Below are 22117 nucleotides of genomic sequence, written 5' to 3' on the forward strand. Positions count from 1 at the left end.
CATATGGCAAAACCAGTTCTCCCAGCACCATTTATTAAAGAAGCTATCTTTCTTCCAGTGAAGGGGTTTGACCCCTTTATCAAAGATAAGGTAGATGAGTATGCTTGGAGTTGCTTCTGCATCTTCTATTCTGTTCCACTGATCCTCAAGTCTGGTTTTCTGTTGTTGTTGTTGTTGTTTGCTAATACCATCCCCAGCCTTATTTAAATTGGAACACTTCAGAACTTGCACATGTAGTCTTCTATATTTCATTCCCACCATGACATTACAACCATTTGTTTCAAAATGTACACATACTCAGGATCATAGGACAGCAAGAGCAGGATAGAAGAGTTTCTCCTCACAGTGGGCAATAGTTACAGCCAGATGGCAGTCTCTCCTTTTTCTTGCCTAGGTTTGACTATGTGGATGACCAGAGTGGAAAATGGAAGATGGATTACCATTGTTACCTTGTCCACTCCAGTCTGTTAGATATCTGGTTGGGATTGGGAGTGGGGACATCGACATCTTGCTTCCCAAAAAGTAGCAGTTTGTCTTGGAAACTGTCTTATCTTTATAGTATAGCTCTCAGCTATAATGCTGTAATGCTTCTCAAAGCTCAGAAAAAGCTGGAAGTACAATTGATGACCCCTTTTTAAAGGATTTTACTTCTACAACCTCTACTTAATTCTCATCCTCTACCGAGCAAATGCACTGACACACAAGCCAGAATTTTAGAGGGCATGGGAATGCTCATAGTCCCAAAAGAACTACTGCTAAAGAACTCTGTAGTAGTAGTCAGGAGCTAACTGAAAAAACTACTGCAGGGCATGTATAGATTGTACTGTTTCAAGAAATAAGCAATCTGGTAAATTCTATACTGAAATGCATTACTCTCAGCCCCCTAATTCTAGTAATTCTTCCTCAGTTTTAAAGAATATATATATATGGTTTTTATCCTTTTATTAATTTCCTTATTGAAAAAAGGAATCTCCATACCAAGAATTCCTTTTAAATTCTTTTAATTAGGGGTAAATTTTATGTCCAACACAAGCACATCTCTTCTTGCATATACTCAGGAACACTGAGGTGTCACTACTGTGCAGCTACCAGGGTTAGATGTGAGGAACTGGGGTGGAGCTAAAGGATTAAGTGTACTGGGGGCCGTGCGTGAGCAGTTCCTTTGAAGAACCGAGTGTAGTTGGAGAGAAACCTGAATCTTAGGTACAGGTTTACAATCGAGTGTGATAAGCACAACGATAGGGGCTCAGAGAAAGGGATATGGGGGCTGCAGAAACCTTGCCAAAAGGGCCAGACTATACAGTAAAAGGGACATTTGAACTATGTTTAGAATCAAATTTTTCCCAAATTAGAATGTATACAAAAGCTCTTTCCCTTAATTACTCTGATTAGATGATCCACCTAAACTTGTGAGGTGCCTTCTATATCCTTACAGCATTTCACCATCTTCTGTGTCTGTATTTTGATGTAAGGACATTCCATTTGGCAACCAAAGGACAGTGTCTGATGCAGATCCCCTTTACAGTTATATTATGCTTTGCCCATCTACCCTATAACATGGGAGAGTCTTTCTTTTTGGGATTTAGTGGCTCAACAGGTTTGGCAGAATTTGGGAGGGGGATGCTTCCTTGAGTTCGATTGCTGGGAGTGGGCAGGAAATTTAGCAGATCAAATGGCAAAGGTAAAACTACAGTGGAAGGTTTCTCTGTGGACAAAGACTGAAGAGTGTGGAGGTATCGAAGCTGAACGGCGGCCGGGGTTCCTGACAGAATCTCAGCTGCCATCCTCAGGGACTCGGAGGCAGCCTTCTCCCCTTCTGCAGCTATCATCTAGAAAACAGATGCGAAGAAAAGCAAAGCAATTGTGTTTCTCCATTCCACAAGGATTTTAATGGCTCTCTATTCATGTGCCTCAGCAAACAAGCACTGTGCATCTGCTGGCAGGTACTGTGGGCACCGGTGAACAGATTCAGCCTTTGTTCTAAAGGCTCTTGAGGTAAGGGAAACAGAATAAACCATTAATCAGCATTCAAGGTGGAATCTACTATGGGCCATGACAAGTGTAAATGAAGCATTAAGAAAGCTATTAATATCTAGTGGGCTTGAAAAATTAGTAGGATTTTGCCATACAGAGGAAAAGTTGGCCAGCATTCCAGGTAAAGGCATGGAATTATGAAAGGGTGAACTCCAGCTTGGTCAAGACAAATGGTAAGCATTTCAGAAGAGAAGTCACCAAGCTTTCCACCCAGATGCCTCCAGAAAGTAGTCAGAGAGGACCACCTTTCTCCTCTTCTTTCTCCAAAGCTATTGCTGTTCTTTTGTAGTTAGGGTTTTCTCTTCACCTACTTTCTGTTCCTCTTTTCTTTCCTCACTTTCCTCTTCCCACTGCTCCCCGACCTCCAGACTCCTTGGAAGCTGCTGCCAGACGGATTTTTGCTGCTCCCTGGCTGCCTGAGTAGAAGCTATCAGTTGCACAGATTTCTCAGGCCCTGGCATTGAGAGAATGGAGCACTGTTCATGGGTGTTCCTTCAAGGCTTGTGCAGACCTAGGGACACAGGCCTGAGACCTCCAGGTGATTAACCTAGAGGTGACAGGTGACTGAGATTACCCAGGGAAAGATGTCAGTGCAAGAATGAGGGAGGAGAGGGGGTGAAGGCAAGACTCAGGAAGGAGGTGGACACTGTTAGCAGCAGCCTTACAGAGGAAGAGGCATGGCGTTGGTCTGGAGGCGAGGACACCTTGTAAGAGCAATTCTAATAGAGTGGTGGGGCGCAAGCCAGATTCCACCCAGTGCCTGGATGAGTCAAAGATAAGGAAGCAGAGGAGCAATGTTCTCCACAAGCAGGCCTTCCTTGGGCTCCCTGGTGCTCGTCCAAGAGCAGGCTCAGTGGGCTCAGTGTTGGCTCACCCGCACTCTGGCCTGTCTTTGTGCTTCAGCTTCCACAGCTAGCGAGTGCTGAAGCCCGGCAGGCAACCTCACATCTTTACTGGAAAAGAAAGAAGGCAGGTATGTGGGTGCAGCAGTGAACTTAGCAGCAAGGGCTTTCTTAAACACTCTCTACCTTCTCTACTGCTGTCCCTTGAGTAGTCCATTTTTGATTTAATAGAATGTGCTGTTCCTAGAGTCCTGAGGTAGAAGGTAGGCAGAGGAGAGCATGTCTGAGGGCAGAACCTCAAATGCAGACAAGGATCACCCCTGATGCTGCAGGGGGCTGTAGGGTTCTCATGAACAGCACATTTTGTGTTCATATGTGATCATTTTTCCTACTTAAGATTTAATTTAACCTCTAGCTCTTAAATTTGACAATGAAAACCAGCCTTGGAGAACCATACAATTAATAACAAAGAGGAATTTATCTAAGTTTATAAAAGACAAGGATTGATTTTTGAAGAGTAAAACTGACCAAATAAAAACCTTAGTGGATTACATAAAAAAGTGTCTTATTACCCTGAGTATAGCTGTCAAAAATGCATATATGGAAGAGTTTAATAGTTCTTCAAAAAAGTTAGTTACCATACAATCCAGTTATTTCACTCCTTTATATGCTCCTATGTATGTGAACATGTTCAAACAAAAGAATGTTATTGTAATATCCATAACAGCCAAAAAAGTTGCTAATCAATGAGTGGATAAATACAATTTTTACAGGCATACAATGTAATATTACTTAACTATAAAAAGGGATAAAGTACTGACACATGCTACACCCTACATGAACCTTGAAAACATTATGCTAAGTGAAAAGAAGCCAGACAAAAAGACTTCATATTGAATGATTCCATTCATGTGAAATGTCCAGAATAGGCAGATGCATTGAAACAGAAACTAAATTAGTGGTTACCAGGGGCTAAGAAGTGAGAGGGAGAGGGGAGTTCCTTTTAGGATGATGGAAACATTCTGAAATTAGATGGTAGTGGTGGTTGTACTTTGGTAATATACTAAAACCACTGAGCTGTGTGCTTTAAAGCTGTATGTGTAGTAAGTTTTATGTGAGATATTTTTTTTTGAGCCAGGATCTTGCTGTGTACTTGAGGCTGGCCTTGAACTCACTGTGTAGCCCAGGCTGGCCTTGAACTCGTGGTGATCCTCCTGTCTCAGCCTCCCAAGTGCTGGGATTACAGGTGTGCACCACCATGCCCAGCAAGTTTATGTGATTTTATCTTTTAAAACAAGGTTTGACATTTTTTATGCATGGTGAAAAAACATGAGAGTAATCTGCCCATATGTGACAGTGTATTACATATTTTGGCAGTGAAATATTAGATGGTTTTCTCTTTCTTTTTTAAAAATTTATACTAATGTTGCCTCAGGACTCAAAATAATTTTTCAAAAATGAAATATTTTAAATGAAACAAAAATAGTTCCCTTTATTATATTATTCTTCCCGGTTATTTTCCTACCCACATTTCTGTTCTCTCCACTTTGATTCCCCAAATGCAGGTCACTGAATCCAAGGCGACCTGTGGAAAAAAGAGCTCAGATGTCAGTAGGCACCTCCAGGTGGCAGTAGAGCACGCCTGTACACCAGTGACCATTATGTAAAAAGACTATTTCCTTTCAGAGCACAGTACTTACCTGCTTTGCTTTGTTCAACTACACGATGCCTGCCACAGAGTTAACTTATACAGTGCCATTCCATAATATCTGTGGACCTAGAGATGTGATAGGCTGCAAGTGGCCCCCAACAATGTCCATGTCCTAATCACTAGGTCTTGAGAATGCTACCTCAAGTAGGATTTTGCAGTTGTGATTAAGTCAAAGAATCTTGAGCTTGTTCTGGGTGGGCCCTAAATACAATCACAAGTGGCATTGTAAAAGAGAGGCAGAGGGAGATGGGGTGTGAAGATGGAGGCAGAGCCTGCAGAGGTGCACTTTGAAGATGGAAGAAGGGGAGGAAGGGCTGAGGAATGCAGGCAGCTACGAGATGCTGAAAAGGCAAGGAAACAGATTTGTTTCCCACAACCCTCAGAAGCTATCAAGCCTCCTGACTCCTTGATGTAGGCCCACTGAGACAGATTTGGACTCTGGTTTTTAATACTATAAGAAAATAAGCTCATATTGTTTTAAGACACCAAGTTTGTGGAAATTTATTATAGAAGCAATAGGAAACTAATAATATAGATGATGTATTTGTTAATATGCTTTAAAATGCACTTATTAGAGAATAAGCATCTCTACCCTCCTTGCCAAATGGCTGTCATTTACAGGGTGCTTTCTGTTCCTTATTCCTGGTGGCATCAGTTCTCCTGCTTCCCAGTCCTTTCTGTCCTCTGAGGCTAAAGTTGGAAATGGGGTGAACTGTGAGTTCAGGAGAGGAGGGGCCAGCTGGGCCTGGCGCATTCCATGCTGTGTTTCCTCTTTCCTCTTTACTTTCTGATGATTTCTTAGTGTGTAGAGAGTCTGAGAAAACTGACTAATTTGATGGTCAGGTGAGAGTAAGGAGTTTTGATAAATATATCACAGAGGAGGCGGCATTTTCTGTGGGAAAAAAGGAAGGATTTCCTGTAGAAACAACAGCTCAAGAGGAGGCCTGGAAGCATGGAAGTGCTGAATGCTGGGCTTATACTAAGTAGGTTGGAGTATTGGATTCAGTGAAGGAAAGATGGCAGCAACAACAGTTGGGTCATTTCTTCATTTGTCCAAACAACTGTCTGCTGTTTGACAAGTCCCATGCCAGGGGCTAAGGACAAAGAAATGAATAAAATATGGCACCTGCCATTATGGAGTTAATTGTAATCTGTGGAGACACACATGTAAATACATAAGTTATAATTTAGTGTAACAAAGACGAGCTTGAATGACAAGAGTCTGGACTTTATCCTTCAGAGGAAAAGGACAAACAAGGAAGAGGTTGCAGGGGACAGTTGAGCATGTTGAATGTCTTTTAAATGACAGAACAGCGACTTCCATGTGTCCCTCTTCTTCTTTTTCTCTTTCTAGCTTGTCTTGTCAAATTTTTCCCCTTTTCAAGATGCTAATTCTAGTTTTATAATATTTGCCCACTGCATTTTTTCACATTAGTAATTGCTCAGGTTCCATGAAGAACAATCATGAATGCCTTTGATTCTTAGGGTCCATCTATTTAAAGTCTTCCTTCCACCTCTATCTAACTTACAACCTCATAATTCACTCTGGGCTTGTGTTCCCCATGGCTTTAATGGTAGGGTCAGTCACTGGTATTGCCACTTGACTGGCCAGCTGCCTGGAGTCCTGCTCTGGTCTCAGCCTGTCTTCTTAATACCTCCTGGCCATGGATAAGAGGGTTGATCTTGTTGCCTGTGGACCACATGAGGCTGCTTGGGAGACAGGTTTTACTCTTCTCTCCTCCTCTAATTCCAAATCAATTAAATTGGACAAATGATTGGATAATTAATCATGAAAGGGTTGTGACATTGTAACTATTACTTCAGAAAGCTTTGTTTGAATTTACCATTACTTAACTTTGCGCATACTATGCTTGTTCCCCCAGCTGGACTGCAAGCTCCTAGGAACTGTGCTTATCATCTTCACATACCACCAACACTCCCATCCATCCCTAACAGCCCCACCACTTCACCAGCAGCTACTTCCAACACTGTATTTTATAATGAACTTACATCACAGGGGTGGACCACCAATCACTGGGGCAGGGCTGGGAGCAAACTCTGTGCACCAGATGAGTGGTCCTAATTGACTCAGGGTCAATTTGGCAACTTCTAATTAGCTATAAGCTCCCTAACAGATGGCATCTTGAACAGTACGTGGAGTATTTAATAACTCTCTGGTGAATAAATGAGTAAAAGAGATATTTCAAAATATTCAACATTAGATTTATCCAATTACCTTTACATCTTGGGCAATGGTCTTCCTCTCTAGAAGAATTTCTGTAAGAGATCGATGAGCTAAGAGACGCTTCATGGTGGTTTGGACAAGAAATTGGACAGCTTTGGACACATGGGCGAGACTGCTTAGGAGAAGAGGGGCGTTTTCCATTCGGTAGTAGCAGATGGCATCTATCTCCATTATAAACATATCCTTGGTCACAACCTAAGCAGAAAAAATTTGGATGGCAGGCTTGATTCCTGGGCTCTTAGGTGGAGCTAAAGGAACTAAATGTTTGCAAAGTGAATTTTCTCAGAGTAAAATTATATCAAGGAGAAAAAAGAATGATTAGTAGTCTATCCTGTATTCAAAATAGACACGTTTTTGGAATATTGTGGAGTTTTTATTACATCCACTAAAGAACCCATGATTTACAGGAATTGTTCTTATTTTAAATCTTTTTGTAAAAAAAATCAAGAATAACTTTTGTATGAAAACATTCCATTGATTTTATATTAGATCTTTCTAAAAGGATACACACAAGCCTGGTAAAAAGAGAGGCATCTTGTAGGAAATAAGCACTCTCATATATGCTTCCTAGAGTGCACACTAGAGGGTAATTTGGTGAAGCAAATCAAAAGTCCTTAAAAATGCATGTTCTCATAAAAAAAAATGCATGTTCTTGCAATGAAATAGAGGCAGCAAATAAAAACCCTGACAAACAAGAGAAGTCCAGGACCCAATGGATTCACTGCAGAATTTTACCAGAACTTCAAGAAAGAACTAACATCAATACTTCTCAAACTCCTCCATGAAACTGAAAGGGAAGGAGCACTGCCAAATTCATTCTTTGAAGCTAGCATTACCCTGATGCCAAACCTAGACGAGTCAACAAGAAAAGAAAACTACAGGTCAATTTCCTTAAGGAACACAGATGCAAAATTCCTCAATGAGATACTTGTAAACAGACTGCAACAAATCATTAAAAAGATTATACATCATGACCGAGTTGGCTTTGTCCCAGGGAGGCGGGATGAGTCAACCTACATAAGTTAATAAATGTAATATGTCACATAAGCAGAAGCAAGGAAAAAAAATCACATTATCACCTCAGTAGATATAGAAACAAAATCCAACATTAACAAAATCCAACATCCATTCATGATTTTTAAAAACCCTGATGGAAATAGGAACAGAAGACTCTTACCTCAAACTAATAAAAGCCGCTTATGACAAAGCCACCTGCAACATCATACTAAATGGGGGAAAATTGAAGGCATTCCCTCTAAAATCAGGAACAAGACAAAGATGTCCATTCTTACCACTCCTATTCAAATTAATACTTGAAACTTTAGCTAGAGCAGTCCAGCTTGAAAAAGATATAAAAGGGATATGAATAGGAATGAAAGAAATCAAACTATCCTTATTTGCAGATAATATGATCTTTTAAATATAATACCCAAAAAAATTCCACCATAAGACTTCTAAAACTAATAAATTCAGCAAAGTGGCAGTATACAGAACTCACAAAAATCAATAGTGTACTTGTACACTAACATTAAACCCACCTTAAAAGAAACCAGAAAAACAATCCCATTCATGAACTTCAAAAACATTAAATACCTAGGAATTAACCTAACCAAGGAAGTGAAAGACCTCTATAGCAATCTCTTGATCTTGATTAGGCAGAATCAACATTGTTAAAATGGCCACATTAGCAAAAATGATATAAATTTTATGAAATTTGGATTAAAATACCAACAATTCTTCACAAAAATAGAAAAGCACTCCTAAAATTTATGTGGAAGCAGAAGAAATCCAGAATAGCCAAGATAATCTTGAGCACAAAGAGCAAAGCAGAAAGCATTATAATCCTGGACCTCAAGTTATACTGCAAAGCTACAGTAATAAACGCATGTTACTGGCACAGAAATGGACATGTTGACCAATGGAATAGAGTAGAGGTTGAAGAAACAATGCCAGGTACCTTCAGCCATCTGATTTTTGACAAGGGACAAAAACAGGATAAAGAAAATATAACCCTCTTTGACAAATTTTAAAATGTGCTGGGAAAGCCAGTTATCCATGTGCCAATGAATTAACCTAAACCTGTATCTCTCACCCTGTACTAAAATCAAATCAAAATGGATCAAAGACCTAGATATTAAAACAGAAACACTAAATCTGCTAGAAGATAAAATAGGTGAAACTCTCAAAGACACAGACAAAGACTTTCTTACTAGAACTCTTGCATAAGAAATAACACCAAAAATCAACACATGGGAGTATATCTAAATAAAAGGCTTCTGCACAGCAAAGGAAATGACCAACAGAGTAAAGAGACAGCCTACAAAGTGAGAAAGAGTTTTGCCAGCCTATCCTTGAATAGAGGACTAATGTCTAGAATATATAGAGAATTCAAAAGATTAGACCCCCCCCAAATAAAAGACCCAATAAAATGGGCAATTAAAATGAATAGACACTTCTCAAAAAAGAAGTATAAATGGCCAGTAAGTACAAGAACAAATGTTCAACATCTTTGGCCATTAGAGAAATGAAAAAAACAATACTAAGATTCCATCTTGCTCCAGAAGAATGCCTATCATCAAGAACTCAAAAAACAACAAATACTGGTGAGGTTGTGGGAAAAAAAAAACCTTTCTGCATTGTTAGTGGGAATGTACACTAGTACAGCCTATGCAAATCAGTATGGAGATTTCTCAAAAAGCTAATAATAGAAATTCCATTTGACCCAATTATACCTCTTCTGCATATCTTCTCAGAAGAGTTACAGACATCATATTACAATCATACATGCATACCTATGATTTTAGCAGCACAATTCCTAATAGCTAAATTATGGAAGCAGCCTATGTGCCCATCAACAGATGAATGGATAAAGAAAATGTAATATATATAAAACAGAGTACTGTTCAGCCATGAAGAAGGATAAATTTGAGCCACTGATAGGAAAATGGATTGATCTTGAGACCACAATGCAAAGTGAAATAAATCAGATAAAGAAGGTTAAATATTGCATAGTTTTGCTTGTGAGAAACCCAAATATAAATAATTTAAAGAGCAAAATAAAAGAGAGATGATAAGAAACAGGGGGCTAGACGTTGTAGATATGAGAAAGAGATCTGAGGGAGGGGGAGGAGGGAGGGCAGGGATTGGAAGGGAAAGTAAAAGTGATTAAGATTTGATATATATGTGTACCAGCTTCCCAAGATGAATGTAATTATCATGCATCACAAACATATAATAGTAAAAAAGAAAAATGTATGTGCTCAGTATTTCCTTCTAAAATATTTATCATAGTGATATATGTTAAGAATTTAGCAGTAAGAATTATTATTTGCAGTATTTCTTATTGGAATAAAACATTGGAAACAATTTACATCAATAATAGGGAGTTAGTTGAGTAAATGATAATACAGCCACACAATGAAATGCTTTATGTCCATTTAAAATAAAGGGCTAGAAGACAGCTAATATATGAAAAGATGATCACAATATATTGTTGAGTAACAAAAGGTCATGTTTCCAATTGGTGTATATAATTTTATACACAGACACCCACCCACCCCCACACACACCTGTCTGTAAATAAATCACATACCTAGAAAATCCCAAAAAATTAGACCCCAAAATATGAAAAGTTATCTATGATAGTAGGACTAGGGGTAAGTATATTTTCCAAATTTTCTCATCAGTGCATATTAATTACACAGAATAGTTGTGATGTTTTCATAAATGCATATAACATAATTTGATCATTCCCAGTGTTTTTATTGTGCCACGTGTGGCGGCACACATCTGTAATTCCAGCACTTCGAAGGCAGAGGCAGGAAGATCACTGTGAGTTCGCGGCCAGCCTGGGCTACAAAGTGAGTTCAAGGCCAGCCTGAACTATATAGTGAGACCCTCTCTCTAAAAAATCCAAAATTAATTAATTAAAAATACACATAAGATTTACTATCTTAACCATTGTAAGTGTATAGTTCTATGGTATTAAATACATTTGTAATGTGTACAACTATTATCACTATTCATCCCCATTAACTTTTCATCTTGTAAGTGAAACCTTATATCCATTAAACAATAATTCTCCATTTCTCCCTTCCTGTCACCTTTGGCAACCACCATTATACTGTCTGTCTCTAAGATTTTTATTACTCTAAGTATCTTATAAAAGTGGAATCATACAGTATTTGTCTTGTGATTGCTTTCTCAGCATAATATCCTCAAGCTTCATCCAATTTGTAGCGTATGTCATGGTGTCCTTCGTAATATTCCACTGTATGTACAATGACATTTTGCTTATCTGTCTGCTCACAGTCACTTGCATTGCTTCCATATTTTAGTTCTTATGAATAATGCTGCTCTGAACATCAGTGTACAAATATCTCTTAAAGATGGGGGGTAAGTTTTATTCCTTTTGTTCAGTTTTATTATCTAGAGTAAACATTTTTAAAAACATAATTTCTCTTTACAAAAAGAATGAGTAAGAACCTCAGACTGAAAGTGGAAGAAAATTGAGGAAGAGTTTATAAATCTGAATCACAGAGAAAAATCTGGATATTATCTCTTCTTTTTACTTTCTAGGTTTTTAGTTATGTTAAACTACAGTATAACAAAATTTATCATCTTTGGTATACATTTTAGGATTAATCTTTTAAGTGTAAAGTTCAGTAGTGCACCCAAACTCTAGAATGCTTTTTGTTTGTTTGTTTTTTGGGGGTTTTTTTTTTTTGGTACCAGGATCAAACTCACTTAAAATGCTTTTTGATTTGCAAAGCTAACATCATTAAATAGTAATTGCCTGTTTCTCCCTTCCACCGCCCCTGGCAACTACCATTCTACTTTCTATCCCTATGAATTTAACAACTCTAGGTATTTTGTATAAGTAGTACTTGCTTGTTTTTTGTGACTGGCTTATTTCACTTAGGTTTCTTAAGGTTCGTCTAGGATATGTCAGAATTTTTTCCTTTTAGAGGCTGAATAATAGCCATTGCAGATTATATATCACATTTACTTATTTATTCAGCACTCAGTGACCATTTGGGTTGCTTCTACTTTGTGGCTATTATAAACAATGTTGCTATGTGAACATAGATGTATAAATATTTCTTCAAGATACTGCTTTTAATTCTTTAAAGTATATATAAAAATGAAAATTGCTAGATCATATATTAATACTATTTTTAATTTTTTGAGAAGCTGCATTCTGTAGTCTGTACCATCTTACATTCCTAACAATGAACATGTTTCCATTTATATCCTCTTAAATATTTGCTATTTTCTTTGTTTTTATAACATCTTAATGGATGTAAAGTGGTGCTTTGTTGTGGTTTAGAGTTGCATTTCCCTTATGATTTGGGATGTTGAGCTTATTTCCCTATGTTTGTGGTCATTTGTATATCTACATCTTTGTATGTGTTCTTTGGAGAAATGTCAATTTAAATCAGTATGAGCCAAGGTTCTCTAGAGAAACGGGGGGGGGGGAGGAGAGAGAATGTTCTTTATATATATCCTCAATTTAAACTCTTGCAAGATATATGATTTGCAAATATTTTCTCCCATTGTATAGGTTGCCTTTCACCCTACTGATTACAAAAGTTAACTCTGTGTAGTCCATATTGCCTAGTTTTGAGCATAGTCATTTGCCCTGGGCTAGAATTGGTAGCTCGACCATGGAAAATGAGCAGAGAAAGCCAAAGCTAGCATTTGGCTTACCTCATGAAAGGGTACCTCCAAGGTTTGGAGACGAAGGTCAACCTTGTAGTAAGTATCCAGGCAGGGCAAAAAGAAGAACAGACCTAGAAAAGGGGGTACGGGAAGTAGATAGGTGAATAGCAAACATGGGCATGGTTTGGGGTTCATGTTTTCAGGGTCCAATTACCCACTGGATTGCTTCCCTTAGACTCTAGTAACATTGAGATCATTGAGAAATCTCACCTCTGCCCTTACAGTGATTTGGGGGGAATATTTCTTTGTGGGGGGTGTAGCTAAGGTTACCATATAATCCATTATTCAAATTGGGACCCTTTTGAGGGTAAAAAGGGAGCTCTCTTAAAACTTACTCCAGGATAAGAAGCATAAAAAGAAAGTATTCCCATCAAACTCGGCTTTATAGTCACTTTAGTCATGGTGTTGACCCCTCCAGATTTCAATTACATGTCTGTCTCTACATTGAATGGAGTTCCCTGTGTAGACTGTCATATGTATTATTGTTATCCTCAGCATCTGACTTAGCGCCTTGTAGGTGCTCTGTAAAATTGCTCTTAATCTATGAATGTACTTACGTGTCAAACTTTAGAGCCAGCAACCTCCATGCATTATTTCTTAAAATGTGAGCCCCAGAGGTAATCAGAATAGCAATATCATGATACCAGCCTTCTGGTTGGCCAAGTAGTCCTCACCTACCCAATAATATGTACAGGGTCAATGTATGCTAAGCATCTGTAGATAGATTTATGAGAACCCAATGTCCCTTGGGGTGCTGTGGGCTCCTTCAGGAGCCATAGCTTTGTTGGAACCAGCAGAATCTCACAGAACCTAGGATCTATCTAGGGAGCAGCCCAGCTACTAGGCCTTCTGGGCCCCCAGTGGAGAGGGCTCCAGAATACCAGGGCAACAGCAAGATGGTCCATGTCTTGGAACTTCAGAGTCTAGTTCTACTTTTATATGGGCCCATCTCTTGGATTCTGAATCTTCAAAGTCTGATTTGTGTATCCTACATTGGTCTCTGTTTTCTACTTGTTTCTGCAGGCCTTGCTGAGAACACAGACTCTCTCCAATATATGTACAGTAGAACTTGGCTCTTTCTCAGACTTTTCTGACTGCCTTCTATCTCCAAACCCCAATTACTACTTTTCAGACCAATCATACTTCTGTCTATGGCCCATAATCAGCCTGGATCCCTGAACATCACTTCTACTAGGTTTCAAGGACTCTGAGGTCAAAGACTAGGTCTTACTCATCCACTTTTGTGTCCCTCTTAGTTAGCACAGTCTCTAGAACACAGGAAGTATTCAGTATATGTCTATTAAATTCCACCAGTTTATTACTTGGATGCTGAACTTTGCCTGTCTTTCATGATTTGATCTGACCCCTCATTTCTGAACTAGCTCAGCTTTTCTCAGAATTCACAGGACACTGATCATACATATGTTGTACTCAAACCAGTCTCATCCACGGGTTCCCAGCTGACTTCCTATTCCAATTAGTCTGGCCCTGGTGTGGGGGTCTACACTCATCCTTTCTCTTGGCCACCTGGGACCTGGCAGTAATGCTATCTGAAGAATTTCTTAAAAACTTGCATTATAACTAACAGATTGGTAGGCCGGGGATTTAGCTCAGTGGTTCCGCCGCCTGACTAGCAAGCACAAGGTCCCGAATTCGATCTCCGGTACCAAAAAACAAAACAAAACAAAAAAAACTAACAGATTGGAAATGCAAATATCACAAATCAAGTTATTTCCTATAATCTAAGGTCCATGTTATAAAGCTGCACAGACTGAAGAAATTGCTAAGTTTGGGGGTAGGGATAGTTTGTTTTTTTAAAGAGAGGTGCTTCTTACCAGGACCTTTGGCTCTTCCAGGAAGCAGATGTCCCAGTCGAAATATAATTACTCTCTCATACTCTTGTACAACCTAAAGGGAAATGTAAAACTTTCAAATTACTCCTAGAAAGAAAAATAAAATCTTCAAAAGGCCTTGGTATGAAAGTGATGCTAGGTATCAGAAATTTTTTGTTTTGAGAACTAAGAACACATTCCTATTAATATTTAATGTTCTAAAAATCTATAAAATTTATATTTAGTTAAGTATAGAATTTCAGAAATAAACTGAAGAACATATTACTAGCTATGTTAATTTCTGATCCTAAGGAGAGAATTTTGATTGAAGACTCATGACTATCTAAACAATAAGATTTTTCCTATGTCCAATATTCCTTAAGTCAGATCTTATCAGAACATGTTTAATCTTGTATTTTTCAGTGACTTCTACATTATTAGCTTACATATTACTTACTAACTATTTAACTGAAAGAGGATGTATGTTTTAGTACCACTCGTGATATTTTGTTTCAAATTGTAATTTCTTCAAAGTCTGCTTCAAAATGACCCAACTGATTTTAATTTGTTGGTTCTTATGGATCTTGAAAAGTTGAAGATGCCCTGAAAATATATAGAGATACTTTTAAGTGGCAAAAAGGAAATTCTTTGAGTAGAGTAGTCTATTAGTAGAATGGGAAAGTTACTGCATATTCTTTAAAAAAATAAACTTCACTTTCTGGGCCAGTATCAAAATCTGAGTTCTATTGCTTATCATTAACTTAGTTGATCTATTTGTTTATATATACACTCCACAAAACTGTGAATGCTTTAATGGTATACAATCAATCTTTTCCCAGGGCCTAAAAGAATCTTAATATGTAGTAAATATTCAGTAAATATTTACTGAATCAATAAAGGAGTGGTTTGTGAGTATAAGTAAGTCAGTTTTCTCCCCATCCTCACTCCATTTAAAACACTCCACTGAATAATAACTAGCCAAATACAGATGTTCCTCAACTTACGACAACAAGATAAGTCCACTGTAAGTTGAAAATGTATTTAATATATCTAATCTACTGAACATCATAGCTCAGCAATACAGTACTATGATTTCTGCTGATTGTACTGTGCAGTACAGTAGTGTAGTTTTATGTTCTTTTATGTATTATATAGTACTACATGTAAGAGCTATGCAAGTAAAAGCAAAGTCATCAAGTTGGAGTTTCCTTTGACCATTTCTTTGTTCTGAATATTATAATGTACATACAATGCACAATTCCTCATTTAGTGACCATTTAATGGAGGAATGTCTGTACTGCAAACATGTACTAATTAAAAAAAAAACAAATGAAGTGAAAGCAGAGTGACCCAGGAGAACAAGGAAGGAACGACAATATGGAGGAGTCAAGGAAGGCTACTTCACAGTTACTTTTTAGCCAAGTCTTGGAAGAGTGAGAGCTCACCTGGAGGGTGAGTGGCCACCAGGGCATTCCACATGATGTGACAATTGGGTACCAAACACAGCATCCTGATGTGGTCAGTGAGGCACCAGGAAGTTACCTATTCGTCCTCAAGGAAACTCACCTTTATGCAGAACCAGATGGAAAAAGGGAAAGTCACAATGATGAAGAGCAGGGAGGCAAGGACAAGAAGCCACTCACAGGCTCCTAAGCCGGAGGACTTGGTACCTAAAAAGAAAAATGAAGAATTATATTGGAAGCTCACCATATTAACTGACTGGCACTTTTCAGTCCTTGGTATTTGAGTCAGAGCAGCTTGGAGACCTTGCTAGACATATTAGAATGAGCCAGACATCAGAGTAGTAAGAGCTCAGGGGGCCAGGGGTATTGTCTGTGTGAAGGGCTGGGTGGGCCTTCAGAGGGTGGTGCAGGCTCCTGCAAAGGGAGTGGGATACTAGACCAGAACACTAGTGGGTGCCAGTTCTGGCCCCATCATTTCACATCCAGAGCTGCCCTTCACAGGACACAGGATCTCTTCAAACCTGTCTCCTCATTTCTACAGTGGGGATGCTATCTAGCTCATGAGATATACCTTGTATCTCTAATGAGAAGTGATACATACACATAAGAATGTGGAACTTTGCTCTACATGTGTCAGGTTTTACTATCTAAAGTGTCCAGAAATTTATCTTCCATGAAATAAATTATTGATTCACTAGCTGCCGTACTGTTTGAAATTTCACTATTAGAGTTCCTTCCTTTGGTTAAGGTGTTGATCTCCAGTCTTTGAAAATCATTTATGTGGCATAATGTTAAGACTATTAGTGTCTATAAAAAAAGTGATGAGGAACTGGAGGCAGAGCATTAAGGATGTTTGGGTGATAAATGAAATGGCATCAAGAAAGTCATCCTCAGGAACACAAACTCTTGGGGGCTTATCTTTTTACATTAGTGCCCAGGCCCTAGAATAGTGCCTGACACAGTATGGGTGTTCAATAAATGTTGAATTGGAAGGATTATGTAAATTTCAAGAATTTTAATCTCTAGATACTAGAAAACTGGCCAAAGGGATACTATTTATTAGTATATAAAATCTCATAGAGAATTAAAAGATAACTAAAATTTAGGAGTTGGTAAAAAGACTATTTTTAAAGGATGAGAAAAAAAAAAGGATAACTAATTGGGAGGCCTGAAAACTTGACTTCCAAAGCCAGGTATAGTAGCATGCACCTATAGTCCCAGGTACTAGGAAGCTGAGACAGGCAGATCCCTTGAAGCCAGGAGTTTGGGGCCAGCCAGGCCAATGTATTGAGAGTGTGTCTGGGGATGGAATCCATGACTTCACACATGTGAGGCAACCACTCTGCCACTGAGCTATATCCTCAGCCCTTTAAAAGAATTATTTTGACATAGGGTCTCAATAAACTGCTAACTTGCCCATGCCGGCCTCAAATCTGCAATCCTGGTACCTTACTACCCAAGCAGCTGGGACTACAGTCATGCAACACCACTCCTGACAAAATTTTTTGTTTTTAAAATTTGAATTTGTCTAGAGAGGTCATCACCAAGTTGATGCACAAGTCACTTGAAGAGGACAGATGTGGTATACAAGCTGCACCAGCACAAAACCCAAAAAAGCACTAAAGGTCATAATAGGGGCAGTTCCCAAAGGCTGTCCCACAGAATTCTAATCCCAGAGAATGCTCCACAAGGGAAGAATTCCTTGGGCAAAGGAGTTCAGAAAATACTGGGCAATGTTTCCCAACCCTGGCATTCCAGTGCTCATGAGGATAGGAGGCTGTAAGAATCCCTGCAGTAAAAGCATTCTGAGCTGTTTCCCAAACCTTTGATCAGGTTTGTTTTCTCCAAGGAACACTCATTTACATTCTGTGGAACTTATTTTTCATGGAACCTACTTTTAGAAATGTTGTTTTATCAACCCAATTGTTAAACTTTATGTTATTATTCAATGATAATGACTAATAGTATTATTGCCATTTTAATTACTTTATAAATACAAATATTAATTAGTAAATTAATGCCTTACATTTTATAAATGAATAAAGGCCTCAAGAGTTCCTTTGTACAGAATTAGGGATGTGAATAGAAAACTAATTTCTGTACTCAGACCTAGCTCAAAGGTTTATCCATAAAATATCATTGTCTTGAGATGAGTTGCTTGAATATCCAGTTTGTTTGATTAAGCAAATAGTGAAGCATTAAATGTGAAAGAAAGAAGAGCCTTTAGACATAGCCTCAGAACCCCAACATTCTGGTGGCGCTCCTTGCAGTTCTCCCAAGTCCTGAGTAGCCTGCCCTGTGGACCGTGCTGCTGGATGAGAAGGGGAAGAGAATGGTGTGCCCTTGGGAGCCAGATACCGCTAGGCAAGGGCTCTACAAGGGCTGCCTCATCGTCAGTGGGACTTCCCACCCACTGCTCACGGGCTCCTGCTCTATCCACTTTGCAACTGGAGAGACAAGCCCACAAAGGGGAAGCTACTTGCCCAAGACCACAGATAGTTGGCAGCAGTGCTGAGACCATGTAAGGGTGGGTCCTTCCGTCTGATAGTCTTATTCTGGAATTCTGGCCTTTCCGCTTCCCAAAGATAGGTCTTGGGCAAGGTACTTAATATCTCAGAGGATGTTTCCAGATCAGTGACAAGGGTACGATAGGAACTAAATATCCCAGTGAAACACCCAGTGTGTACTTGGCATACAGATGGGGCTCCCTAAATGGAGGCTCCCTTCCTTGCATACCCCACTGCCACACAGCAGTTACAAGTTCTCTAACCTCAGCATGACTTCAGGTGAAACCCAACAACCCTTAAATGAGTAGGGGTTTATCAGTTAGGCAAAACAGTATTAAAGTGATCCATTTAGATTACATCCCAGCTGCCAGAATATTCCTTAAATTGTAGCTTTCAATGATCCAGCATATATAACATTTCTGGTAACCAGGAAATGTTAAAATTTCATGGTCAGCAGAAGGTAATATAACATGCTATTCCTTATTTGGGTTTTGGGGGGTTTTTTTGTACCGGGGATCGAACTCGGGTCCTCGAGCTTGTGCAGCAGGCGGCGCAACCACTGAGCTAAATCCTCGGCCCTTATTTGTTTTAAACACCCACAATTCTACTTTTTTCTTTCCCCCAGTACCTGCGATCAAACTCAGGTCCTTGTGCTTGTGAGGAAGGTGCGGCCACACTGAGCTAAATCTCCGGCCCCACCATTCTACTTCTTAAGGTGTAATGAGTTTTGTTTTTTCTTTCAATCATGATAAAAAGGACACGGTAAATAAATTTGTTCCTAAGATTTGCTTCACCTAAGAAAGGGACATCTTTTTCTGCATTCCCTCCTTTGATCTGATGTCCCTCTTTAAGCTTGCAAGAATTAAGCCTGTTCTTTGCTGCAGGCTTTGCACAAAGTGCTCTGGGACACTCATTTTAGTCCCACACGACCCTCTGAGGCAAGTATGGTGGTAATTTGATCCCTAGCGAAGTCCTTCTATGATCACAGGCTAGCAGACAGTAAGCTGGACTTTAAAATCGGCTCAGGCTCTTCTCTGCTTGACTCTGTTCTCTCTGCTTTTTAGAAAGAATGATCATCCCAAAGAAAGTTTAAAATGCTTTTAGGTAAGACTGGTGGATGGAGAAGAGGAAGAATAAGCCACACCATGGCCCAGAGACACCAGGTCACGGGTGTGCTTACTTCTATTAGGTGTCCATGTGCCCCACAAAAACCAACTTCGTGGTTCTTTGCACTTTCATCGGTCCCCAACCAGCACTGCACTCCCTCCCACCATGGCTGGCCTCTGAGATCAGCGGTATTTAGTTGAGATTACTATTTGTATTTCTTCTGATGCACTTTGGTCTCCATTTCTTGTCAGAGGCTGGGTTCCTAATTCCTGCCTTTCATCTCCCAGGAGTCAGAGCCTCCAGCGGTCTGCTCTAGTTTCGCCTCAGCTGGGCAGTGCTGTCCACTGTATCCAACAGCTTTTGGGTACCATTTGGAAAGGCGGCTTCTTCTTACCTTCCTCTGGGCGCTCACTCTCCAGCAGCGCCACCACCTCGGTGCCCTCCTCCCCGGAGCCCCGGACCTCGTCCACGTCCACCACGGTGGCAGCGGGTGCTCGTGGCTCCGCGGGCCTTGCTGAGGGTCCAGGCGGCTGCTCCAGCCCAACATCCCGGGTCCCGCGGCCTCCGCTGCTCCTCTCGGCCTTTGCCCTCCTGCTCTCCCCCGGGGAGGACTGGCCGCTTCGCCGGTGGCGCTCCCTGGAGGGGCTCCGCGCCTTCCTCTCCATCCTCGGGGCGGCGGGGCTGCAGCCCTGGGAAAGAGCGCGATCCCCGAGGAGCCGTCTGCGGACTGGTGGGGCGGGGAGCACCGAGTCCCTAAAGGCGGTCGGGCGGGGCGGGAGGCGAGGGGAGAGGGGCGGGCCCAGGCCGTGGCGGGCTCCGTGACGCCCCTACCCCACCCGCGACTGGAAGACGCTGACTTAGTGGCCGTCTGGCCGGAGGGCAGCGCGGAGTTTCTGAGTGTTCCTGCAGGTGAAGCTCAGAGCCCTAAAGATGTAGTTACATGAAATACAACGGAGACCCACAAAGTGCTGAAGGGGTGATGGCGCTCTGCTTTGTAAAAATGGTATGAATTAGGGCTTGTGGTCCTAGCGTAATGCTAAAGAGCTTGGAAAAATACCAAAGGGACTTAGAAATTAGAGGTTACTCCTGTAGCCGTCCTTTTCCTCCTGGGGGGTCTCCTCAAGGATGCCCCCACTTATTTTTTTAAATTGATATCCTGGCCCTGCCTTTTCTTTAACCAATATGGTGTTGGCTGGCTCTACCCGGAGCTTTTACATTTTAAAAGAGGAGAAAGAAAAATCTTTGAGATCTCTTCTCTATTTTTTTGGTACTGGGGATCGAACTAGGGACCTGGAGCTTGCGAGGCAGGTGACGGAACCACTGAGCTAAATCCCCGGCCCCTTTATTATTTTTATTAATGTTTAATGCTGTTGATAATTCTTCTCGAAGAATCATAAAAAGTTAGGATCTGTTTAAATTCGCTTTTTAAGAAAGCATCACTGTTGTCCGGTCCTACGTCCCGTTTCCATGCTTCCTTGAAGGCTGGAGTTTTACTTTTTCAGGGTCCACTGGACAGGCTGCTTCCCCAGCTCCGGAGGAACTTGAAACATCTACTAGATTGATTTCTCTTTTACCGCATTAATAATTTATTTTTTTGGTGAATGGAAGGTTGGTCTAGATAACATTTCAAGCAAGATTTATGATTCTACTCAAATAGTTTTGATTTCATGTTGGGAGAAATAATGTTCACTTTTTTTTGCTATTCAATATTTTCACTCGAAGTTTTCTCTTTCTCAAAAACTTGATTAATGAGGACCTGAGGTAACTCAAATGGGTCTCAAAAACCAATTCCACTTACTTTCTTCCATATGTTCCATTTGAGAATAAAGTAGTTGTTTAGTAATAAAGTATTTTAGACTTTTCTCTTTTTCTGGGCTGAGGCAGGAGGATGCAAGTGGCAAGTTCAAGCCCAACCTGGACAATTTAGCAACTTAGTGAAGCCTTATCTTAAAAATTAAGAAGAGGGCTGGGGATTTAGCTCAGTGGTTCTGCTGCCTGCTTTGAAAGCACAAGGATCTGAGTTCAATCCCCGGTACCAAAATAAATAAATAAATAAGAGCTGGGGATGCACCCCTGGGTGTGGTCACTGGCACTGCAAATATCTATCTATCTATCTATCTATCTATCTATCTATCTATCTATCTATATTTAACTCTCTGGACCTGATTATTATGTGGACTACATAAGGGAAGGCAAATGTTTCCGCTCAAGTGCCTGTCTTAATTAACAGTTCCTGCCTACTCCTCTTCATTGAGAAAAATTCTGTAGCTGGATTTGACCCACAAAGGGAGAAAAGGAATGCAATTATTGAGTTTCTTACTTTTTTAAAGGTTTTTGAGATGTTGGGTATTCAACCCAAGGCCTTCCCACTGAGCTACATTTCCAACACTTTTTTAAAAATTTTGAGACCAGGTTTCACTAAGTCGTTAAGTTGCCCGGGCTGGGCTTGAACTTGCCACTTGCCATCCTCCTGCCTCAGCTTCCCAAAGTGCTGGGATTATAGGCATAGGCCAACCATGCCTGGCTAACATTTGTTATTAAATATAGTTTCTTCATAACCCTCTAGAAATTTCACTATTAGGAAAAGCATGAAACTTTGTGTGCATGTGTACGCACACACCCACGCACACGCATGCACGCGCTGGGGCTCAAGCC

General features: G+C 40.2%; 1 protein-coding gene across 2 annotated transcripts; it reads right to left on the minus strand.

Annotated features, from left to right (window-relative positions):
* Window positions 1-986: 986 nt before the first annotated feature.
* Nphs2 (NPHS2 stomatin family member, podocin) lies at window positions 987-20215 on the minus strand. 2 transcript variants are annotated; one of them, XM_004853357.4, is made up of 8 exons: window positions 19857-20213; window positions 15952-16055; window positions 14389-14461; window positions 12542-12624; window positions 6824-7027; window positions 4406-4461; window positions 2909-2987; window positions 987-1829 (listed from the first exon to the last, which is right to left on the minus strand). In XM_004853357.4, the coding sequence occupies exons 1-8, from the start codon at window positions 20125-20127 to the stop codon at window positions 1551-1553; spliced, it is 1149 nt and encodes a 382-aa protein (XP_004853414.1). In that variant the 5' UTR covers window positions 20128-20213; the 3' UTR covers window positions 987-1550. The 2 variants fall into 2 exon arrangements, with proteins under 2 accessions (XP_004853414.1, XP_021121014.1); XM_021265355.2 differs by lacking the exon at window positions 6824-7027 and having other exon boundaries at window positions 19857-20215.
* Between the last annotated feature and the right edge of the window lie 1902 nt (window positions 20216-22117).

This window comes from Heterocephalus glaber, unplaced genomic scaffold, assembly GCF_053883595.1.
Source record: "Heterocephalus glaber isolate CG9 unplaced genomic scaffold, H.glaber_assembly_v1.0 deba00001600, whole genome shotgun sequence".
Taxonomy (NCBI): domain Eukaryota; kingdom Metazoa; phylum Chordata; class Mammalia; order Rodentia; family Bathyergidae; genus Heterocephalus; species Heterocephalus glaber.